This window comes from Elaeis guineensis, chromosome 6 (genome assembly GCF_000442705.2).
Source record: "Elaeis guineensis isolate ETL-2024a chromosome 6, EG11, whole genome shotgun sequence".
Lineage (NCBI taxonomy): Eukaryota > Viridiplantae > Streptophyta > Magnoliopsida > Arecales > Arecaceae > Elaeis > Elaeis guineensis.
This window is the reverse complement of record NC_025998.2, coordinates 131,791,109-131,801,392: the sequence shown is the minus strand read 5'-3', so window position 1 is coordinate 131,801,392 and position 10,284 is coordinate 131,791,109. Positions and strand designations below refer to the sequence as shown.

Below are 10,284 nucleotides of genomic sequence, written 5' to 3'. Positions count from 1 at the left end.
ACTGTTCTACTATATCTCTCTCTTCCTCTGCGTGCAATTTTATTCAGGCTGATACGTATGGTGTGTGTTACTCTCAGCTATAAACATGTAAATCCCCCTATTTTTCCTTCTTTTTTGGGCATTTGCCCCCTATATATATATATATATATATATATATATATATATATGTATGTATGTATGTAAACTACAACAACGTGTTTATCACCAACCAATGCGGTCCAGGGCCACAGGCATCAACTGACTCGGCCTACAACAACGTGTTTATCACCAACCAATGCGGTCCAGGGCCACAGGCATCAACTGACTCGAGGCCGAAGGGCATAACCACCTTGGGACCGAGTTAGGTCAATTTTCAGTCAATGCAGAACATTAACAGTAGAATCGGCACCGATAATAAAATTAGTACGGTACAAAGAACAAAGGAAGTGAGTTGACTCATAAATGGAATCCACCTGAGCTCAGAATGAAATGATCAAAGTTCAAATTAGCAACAGGGTTCATGCATGGTCATGCAAATCCAAGGCTGTCCTTAATCCATTAAAAAGACCTAAGTTGCGCATTGAATGGTCAGAGTTAGCCTCTTTCTTCATTCTGGACATCATACATGATACCATCAAAAAGTAATAGAGCTTTAGCATAAGAGACGCTGTCAATGTCCAGTTTGAGACATCAAAGCTGGAAATGCATCACCGCTTGCTCTCAGTCAAAATTTGCAGGCCCTGTAAAACTGCATTCAGAATTTCAGATATGTAAAGCTCTAAGGGTGACTAAGACATGTTGCAGTTTGGAACCAAAGCATCGAAGGAAGCACTTTTCAACATAGTCAGCGCAGGGTTTCTTTGTCACTAGAATAAGCACATCAAATTCCAATTCCCTATCGTTGCCTCACATTCCACTCTGATTTCTACTTAAATTTCCATCTCATACTTGCAAACCATGCATGCCGTGAGATTCCCCATGACAGACCTGCAGCTTGAGCTTGGAGCATCAGGAATCAAAATCAACCATGTCATAAGCATTTCTCAGGCACTTCGATATATCACTCACTCATTACAACACGAAGATTGCCGGGGAAGATTCCAACCTAAAGAGCAGTTGTTCGGTGCCAAAACAAAACAGCAAAATCCCACTTAAAAAAAGCATCAAATAATTTTAACTAAAGGGGGCAGCGATACACCTTGGCCTAAGAAATATTTGCAATGCCGTTGATCTGCCTCCAAACAAAGTCATAAATTGAAGCCGGAGATTCATAGCACAAATAGGAAACGTAACATTTTTGGACCACAGGGTATATAGTTTCAAAAACCTTGATAAAAGCAAAAATTAAGCTAAATCCAAAACTAGAAACAAAACAACCATGTTGCACTTCGTCTGGCTCTGTAGCAACATCACACATAAACTATAATGAACTCCAACAAGAAAAATCCAAAAACCAGCACTAGTGCTAATGGAAAACATGACAAAAGGCATCAAGAAGCTCCATTTTAGAAACATCACATGAAGGTAGGCATGATCAGACCATGCAGTAGCATCAGCGCAGCCTCCTAGCTTCCCTTTCAGACTCGAGAAGGGTAAGGACATCACCTTCCCTAACTGGGCCCTTCACGTTCCTCATAATAAGTCTATTTTGATCATCCAAAAACTTGACCCTGACCTGGGTCACCTGACCTCTCGATCCGGTTCGGCCCATCACTTTAACCACCACAGCAAGCTTAACTTGAGTATCCATGCTGTAACATGTAACACAATCAAAGCTAATTAGAACAGAAAAATTTCCAGAGGCTTTATAAACAAAAATGATTAAGGGATTCTAATGATAGTTAAGAATAAATTGAAGAAAAAGGAGAGCTGAGCATAACTGAACACAAATCTTAGTAAAATAATTTCCAGTGGCAGCAATATGTTCACAAAAGCTTGAAAGAAATAGATTAACAAGTAATAAAAATGGTTTGTTACAAAAATTTAGCAGGCAATGCACTATCAGATCTGGTGATATTGGCATAAGCACTACTGTTCAGGGCCCTTCTGCAGCCGACAATGTCACACATGTTTGTGTGCTATACATACATGCAAATACATGGCTGGGATTTGCTTAACAACTACAGAATCAAGACATGGTTTATTCAGTTTGTCTAAATTGTCTTTACAATTTTATTATACTTAATGCAACACTAAATGTACAATTTACTTGTAGCTTAGTTGATCTAAATGGTTTAAATATCTTGAAAAGCAAGCATAGGAATATCTAATTAACATGTCATTGTCTGTGATTTTCTCATGTACTAGATCATCTGGAAAATACTTTAGACCATTTTGCACCCAATACCATCTAGTAATTCTAAAATACAGACTCCAAATATTAACAGTACCAAAGATCGAAACAACCGAAGCAACAACAGAAGGTGACAGGAAAAAAAAAAAAGACATATCGAATCTCTATTCTCCTAAGAAACTATCCAATGTTCTAAAACATGTTACATGTCAAAAGACATGTTTCAATTCTCATAAAGAAACATATTACTAAGTAGCTGCATTCAGAATCATTTGCACCTCTCCAGAGACTGTCCAATAAAGTAGATATGAAACAAACTTCTGAATGCCAGAAAATTCTTAAAAATTGTAACTCTTAGCTTAGACAACTTGTCACGGCTTAAAATCTGGTCACATTTTGTTTGGCATAAAATGCTTGGGAACATAAATGGTGGACACCAAAAACTGCCTGCAGCACTACAGAACCTTTGACTAGAAAAAGCCAGTAATCATTAAACAGTTCTAGATATAAATATCAAATAACATGACTACGTCAAGGTTAAATCAATGCACACAACTCAATATATATATATATATATATATATATCTATATATATATATATATATATATATATATATATATATAACAGAAGTAAAGAGACCAAGAAGGGAGGAAAGACAAAAGAAATCTGAGTGGCATATGTACTTTAGGTTAACAGAACATCATGACATTAGAGCTCAATGGCTACAACCAAAGAGTGCAAAAATAGTAAGTGTGGAGCCAAGAAGCAGTATATAAACGTTATTCAGAGTTTGGAGAATTGCAATAAGAGAGAGAAATAAAGAATATGCAACAGCATGGTTTAAATTGATCTAATCAATCTAAAGAAATTGAAAGCCAACGAAAAAATCATACTGATTTGGAAATTAGATATGATGGCAACGAAAAGGTCTCCGCATAAACATTACATGCACAACATATTGTTTCTTATTACATTAACTTTTAATTGTCTGGAATTACCATTATGATGATTCATCCATACAAAGAAAGCATAAGGCAGCATGAATAGATACACGTACATGAAACCAAAATTAACGTTGCTACAGAAAAGAACCTATTCATTTCTCTTCTTTAACATAGAAATATCTATAAACATGGTGAAATAGTAATTCTTGAAGCTAAAATTCATTATATGGCAAGTAGTTCCCTGCATTGGCCACTTTATAGGTGCACCCAGATTTCAGCCTGAACAAAGCTACTAGCTACAATGTCTGCAACAACTCTTTACAGAAGTATATTTATCCTTTGATCAACCCAGCCACTCAAGATAGAAATACGCAACGAGAGAACAAGAGAAAGCATTCAACTGGGAATATATCTACCCCTTGTCGATAAAGTCAAAGAGATTTAATATGGGGTCAGAAAACAAGATAGAAACCTTAAGTTGTATTGCATAAGGTGAAACATGTTGATTATTCAAGTGGTCAGTCACTGACTTGATCCAACAAGTTTTTGTTTTAGAACACTAGCTTGTTCGGCCAAATAGCATATCACATCACCAATAGCAAGCAATTGGCTAAAAAAGGAAAAGTAGGCAGGCTAAAATCTAAAGCAGCTGGAAAATACTAACTAAAATAGAATAAACCTATTTACTTTTGATAAACGTTTTCTTGGAAAAAACCTTCCATTTAGCTGAGAGGAAAATCGGAAATTTTTGATAAAGTGGAGACTTAGAGAAAGGCCTAATCTGTAATAATAAATCCTTCAGGCATCAAGTGATCTCGATTCTAAATACTACCAGGGAATCTACAATCATCAGCACAAAGATACAAATTAGGCCATAACATTTGGCAACAAAAATTTATCACCAGCAAAGAGCAGAACTTCAATATATGATCGGTATCTACCATGAAGCTAATTGATTTTTCGCCTCGAAAGAGTCCGTAATTCGTAAGCAAGTAATTAACCAATTATTATATAAGCAATCGATCCAACAAAAAAATAGAACGAAATTTTGGAGAAACTCTCAAATCTGACTGCAAGATAATCTATAGATCCATACCAACACCCGAACATTAAGAACCATACCTCTAGATCAATTTATCAAATAACGAAAAGAACCGATCAAAGTATCAGAGAAATCTAAAATAAACTTGAAATCAATATGAGATGGCAAATTTAGCAGATTCAATCTGGAGCGAACAAGAAAATAAGAGATATTCCCACCAAAATATTGTGTTCTGACGGAAAAAACGAAGATTTATTAGGGTTTCCAACGATCTACCAACCTCTCTAGATGCGAGGACGCTTCAAGCGGCAGCCGACTAGAGAGTTGGAAGGGAATCAAGCAGGGTAGCAAAACCCTAACTTCAGGGGCATATATAGGGAGGCTTTAGAAACTTTAGCCTTGGGTTTCGAAGAATTCACGGGTTTGCCCCCACAATCACGGGCACCGGCACGTACCAGTCCAATGTGACATCAGGGACGCGAACCAAGTTGAGCAGGGGTCTGAAAAGGTGATTGGTAGCGGTACCAGGGAATAGGGTCGTGAGAATCTCAATTCTATTCTCCTGGATAGTATTTGGTAGTCAAGACGGTACTTTTAAAATAAAAATATCAATTTTTTGAAATATCTACGCATCATCCCTATTACAATTTTATATTTGATTGAAAATGTAGGAGGCTCATCCAAAATAACATGATATTATTTTTTAATCTAAAATAAGATATAATTATTTTTTATGATAGATCTAGAATAAAATATTTTATGATTTAATATGAAATAGTTTAAATTAAATAGAAGAGAATAAAATATAATTAATATATTTTTGATTTGAATTACAAAATTCATGAACTCTATTTTTTAATAATATGTTTGAAGGAATAAAATAAAATAAATTCTTATTCCATCTTATTTCTGACAACCAAACGCTATTCTAAGGAGCCATCCAATGCTCTAAAACATGTTCCTTGTCACAAGACATGTTTCAATTCTTATATAAAGAAAAGAAATACAGTAAATAGTTGCATTCAGAGTCACTCACGCCTACCCTCACTTCTCTCCAGAGACTGTCCAATCAAGTAGATATAAAGGAAACTTCAGAATGCCAGAAAATTCTTAAAAATTGTAACTCTTAGCTTACACAACTTGTCACAGCTTAAAATCTGGTCACATTTTGTTTGGCATATAATGCTCGGGAACATTAAAAACTATAACTCTAGATCGACTGATCAATTGAAGAAAAGAAGCGATCAAAGGATCGAAAAAATTTAAAATAAACCAGAAATCAATATGAGATGCCAACATAGCGGATTCAATCTGAAACGATGAAGAAAACAAGAGATATATCGAGTTACAGAGACCAAAAGATTGTATTTTGAGAGCAAAAATGAGGGTTTATTTGGGTCTAGAACGATCTATCAACCTCTCTGGTAGCAAGGAAGCGCCGAAGCGATGGGGAGCTTGAGAGTTGGAAGGCGGCCAAGAGAGGATGATAAACTCTACTTCCAGAAGCATATATATATAGATCAGATTTTACAAGCGTTAGCCTTGGAATTGCGAGAATTCACGGGTTTGCTCCCACAAATGCGGGCTCTGACACATGCTAGTCCGTTGTGAGAGCAGGCACGTAAACCCGATAAATTGAACCGTGTTCTGAAAAGGTGATCAGTGGCAATTAGGTTTTGAAACATTGTCTTGCTTCATTGGCTGGCCTATAAGATAATCGGCTCAAAAATTTTCAAGATTATTCAAATATATATATATATATATATATATATATATATATATATATATATATATATATATATAGAGGCTAAGGTTCGATTTATATTTGAGTACGGTTCGATTGATATTCGAGTCCATTTGAATCAATATCGAGGATTGCCTTATTTTCATCTAGTCGAGTTTGAGCTTGGATATCAAGATTTGATCGATTTTTAATCAATTTTTAAGCTTGAGTATTTTAAATCAAATCGAAATCGAACTTCTAACTATTCAACTTGGCTTAGCTAGCTTGCACCTTTGAATATCCTTATAGGATTTGATAAGCATAATGATGGTTATGAAACCATTATGGCTGCTACTATAATGGTTATAATATTGTTATTTAAAATGTTAGTGCTACATGAGTTAGGGTGTATATGAATTCTATTTATTTGACTAATTGAGCCATCGGGATATGCTCATTTTAGAGAAATATTAATAAAATTGTTTTGTTTGCATGTTGAAGAATTTTTTTATAAAATAGATTTTCAAATATTAACTTGATCTTAATGGGCTAAAACTTCAATAACTTGATATAGGAAATTGACGGACCCTACGATAACAACCATAATGGCATAAAAATAAATGTATTAGTTTTTTACAATTCCTCTTCATATTTGTATATTGCAAGTCAATTATCATGATTTTGTGGGCTAGTATGCCTCATTTTTTAAAAACAACGACAAGAATCATGTTTGTAGGAAATAAGTTCAATGTTTTTGATATAATATATAATCAACCTACATATTATGGATGGATTTATAGAAAGTATTATGAAAAAATTTAAATTCTTGATAGGATCCAAATAATGAAGAAGATCATAATAGATTTGAATCTATATAAGAAAATAGATTACGATAATCTCTTCATTTCTGTCTTAAAATTATAATTGATTCATGCTCCATCACCTATATAAATAGGGCCAAGGAGATCTAGGGGGACAAGGCCTTAAAAGGGAGACACTCCCATAAGGCTTTAAAAGGGAGACACTCCTATAACTTAAAGATCTCATGCTGAGAGGCCTTTAAGCCCTTATCGATCATTCTATCCTTTCTTATAGGTCAGCAAATCTATAAGGAGATATTCGAGACTGAGGTGATGATCCAGCCTGATGTCGAGCTACCAAGTTCAAAGCTGAGGTGAAAGATGAGATTAAAGTAATAACCAAGATTGAGCTACCAAATTAAAGGCTCGAGCAAAAAGTTTGAGGTCGACTCTAAAGGCCCAGCTCCTAAACCCAACCTTAGAAGGCTGAGGTGAGAAGCCCAAGGCCAAGATCCCAAAGGTTGAACACTCAATATAAATTAAAGAAAGCCCAGGTGAAACCATGACTCAAGAAGGCTGAGGTGAACGTAGATCAAAATCAAGTCGATCGAATGGAGCAATATTTTACTTTAATTTTGTTGCCCAGCTATGCAACCCAAGAGGGGGGGTGAATTGGGTTTCTAAAAATTTTAAGCTTCACTTATGACTTGTGAGAAGTGTTTGACAAAGCTAAATAAATAGGGAGAGTAGAATTAATTCAAGGCTAATAGCAAGAGCAAGAATGCAAGAGAGTAATGAAGAGATAAAGAAGAGCAATTAGACATACACCAAACAAAAGGATTTATAGTGGTTCGGTGCCAACCTTGCACCTACATCCACTCCCCAAGCTCCTACTTGAGAATTCCAATCCACTAATCTTGTATTCAACCCGAATACAAACGTCGGAAACTCCGACTCTAGCTATCCCAAGCTAGACCACTTATTTTCCGGGTACAAACCAACCCTATACACTCCGATTCAAGGTTCGGATCAATCTTCCCTTGTTTTGGAACCCCTCCAAAACAAAACCAATCACTCAAACTGAGTATAACAATTTATAATACAATTAAGCACAAAGAAAGCTCCTTCAATGAGCGAATATAACTTTAAATATACTTTACTTAAGAGAAGAAGACCCTTTTTGAATTTTCTCAAGGTGGATGGAGACTTGAAAATACTCTTGAGGAGTTGGTGAGCTTGGATTGAAGGCTTCTTGAAAGATTTGAATGAGCACTTGCTTAGGGCTGAAACGTTGGCTTGAAATTCCTTTTTCAAAATCTCTCTCTTTGAATCCTCTCTTTTTTCTTCTTTTTGTTCTTCTTTTGTTCTCCTTTTTCTTATTTTCTTGATTTCCACATTTTTGTCCCTTTTATAGCTTTAAGAAATAGTGGAAAACTTTCTAGGCTGAAAAAGAGCCGTTAGACTGCATTAAAAGAGCATTAAGAGCATTTAAAACGAGTTTAAAACTAGCCGTTGTGGAAAAATTCCGTCACAGGGGTCGACTCATGAGTTGACTCATGCCTGGGGGTCGACTCATGGGTCGATCTCTGTGAAAAATCGTCACAGAAGTGAACGAGATCCATGGTTCTGTAAAACTGGCAAAAAGACCCGCAGAGGTCGACTCATGAGTCGACTCATGCCTTGGGGGTCGACTCATTGAGTCGACTCACAGGGAGTGCCAAGACAGTGCCGGTCAAGAATTTCAGCGTGCCAGTCGTCTCATGTGCCGTGAGTTGACTCATGATTTTCAATCATGCATATCTTTCAATATACAAGTTCAAAATCAATAAAATTTTCACCATTGGATCACAAATCTTTTGTTCTATCATTTGATACTATCAAATCAGAATTTTGATAAAATTATAATTTTGCCCCTGAGGAGCAATAAGGCTTTTTTTTTCAAGTGAGAAAACATTGGTACCCCTTCAACTGCTTTGTAATCATCAAAATCAATCTAAGGAGCAACAATCTCCCCCTTTTTGATGATGACAAAATATTTGAACAAAAGTATTTATATGAATCATAAATTTCAATGAAATGCATTATAGGTAGTTTGAAGATAAATAAGAAATTTACTACCAACTTAAAAGTGTATTTGCTTGAAAAAAAGATTGATTCTTTTGGCATGTGATACATGTGCCCATTTGCATAAATAATTTACCTATTGCTTAATGATTTGAAATTTTGCTCATTTGATTATGTGATTTTGGTATCAAAATAGAAAATTTGTTATTGTTATCAGAGCAAAACAGAATTTACCTTATGATTTGAGAATTGCGTATTTGAAAATATCTCATTTGCTCATTTGCTTGTTTTTCAAATTTCTTAGCATCTTGAAAATTTGCTCATTCTCATTTGATTATTTAGTTTTAGTATCAGAGCAAGTTGCATCTTGAAAATTTGCTCATTCTCATTTAATTTTTTTGTTTTAGTATCAGAGCAAGTTTAACAATTAAGTGTATCAATGTATGTCTAAGAATTAATTGTAAAGTATATCAGAGCATGTCAAATTTTAAAGCATATCAGAGCATGTCTAAGAAGTAATTTTAAAGGTTGCTCATTTGTTTTGTGCTTAGCAATTTTAAAGGTTGCTCATTTGCTTTGTGCCTAGCAATTCATTTATATTTTGTTAGCAATCTTGTTTTTGATATTTTAATTTCTCCCAATTCACTCATTTTATTTTTTAATTTCTCCCAATTCACTCATTTTATTTTTTAATTTCTCCCAATTCACTCATTTTATTTTTTAATTTCTCCCAATTCACTCATTTTATTTTTAAGTCATTTAATAATCTTGCTTTTGATCTTTTTCTTTAATTTCTCCCCCTTTTTGACATCATCAAACATTGTTAACTCTCCCTCTTTTTTGAATACATTCTCTCTTTAGTGTTTCTTCAAACTTCTTGTGCTAATCATTAATGTTTACTCCCCTTGAATACAGCAATCATAAAACAAAATATGCCATTGAGTACCGTAGATAAAATATGCCATTAAGAGAAGATATATAATCAAAAGATGATTGATACCATTACAAAAAGTAGATATATAATTAAAAGATGATTAAAAACATAGTTGTTTCAATACATATTTCTTAATATAAAAGTCAACTAGTTAACATCATTACATGGCCCAAAATGACAGATCTTAGAAAGAACAACAGACATGAATAAACAACAAGGATCTGGTAGTGCTCATGACTCTATGGATCGGAATCAAATGTATCAGAGATGGGGTGGGGAGATGATGGATCACGACCAGGAGCTCGTCCTCTACCCCGTCTGCCTCTGCCACGAGTGGAGGTGCTGGCATGAGTAGGTGGGCAAGATGATCCTGGAGGCTGAGAACGTTCAGAGGTCAAAGACTGGACTGCAAGAGAGAGCCTGATGGAATCAAGAACGTTCAGAGCTCTTGAAACAGATTGAAGCAGTGCAGTGAACTATGTAGAAGCATGCTCACTAGAGCCT

At 35.1% G+C, this 10,284-nt stretch overlaps 1 protein-coding gene across 2 annotated transcripts; it reads right to left on the bottom strand.

The window, feature by feature from the left end:
- Positions 1-1,229: 1,229 nt before the first annotated feature.
- On the bottom strand, positions 1,230-4,587 carry LOC105046457 (small ribosomal subunit protein eS28). 2 transcript variants are annotated; one of them, XM_019851072.3, is made up of 2 exons: positions 4,540-4,587; positions 1,230-1,730 (listed from the first exon to the last, which is right to left on the bottom strand). In XM_019851072.3, exon 2 carries the CDS (start codon positions 1,727-1,729, stop codon positions 1,532-1,534), a length of 198 nt encoding a protein of 65 aa, XP_019706631.1. In that variant the 5' UTR covers position 1,730; positions 4,540-4,587; the 3' UTR covers positions 1,230-1,531. The 2 variants fall into 2 exon arrangements, with proteins under 2 accessions (XP_019706631.1, XP_073115993.1); XM_073259892.1 differs by having other exon boundaries at positions 4,478-4,566.
- Between the last annotated feature and the right edge of the window lie 5,697 nt (positions 4,588-10,284).

What these genes read in the sequence shown, in the direction of transcription:
- LOC105046457 (XM_019851072.3), bottom strand. Translation starts at nt 1,729, where the DNA reads ATGGATACTCAAGTTAAGCTTGCTGTGGTGGTTAAAGTGATGGGCCGA.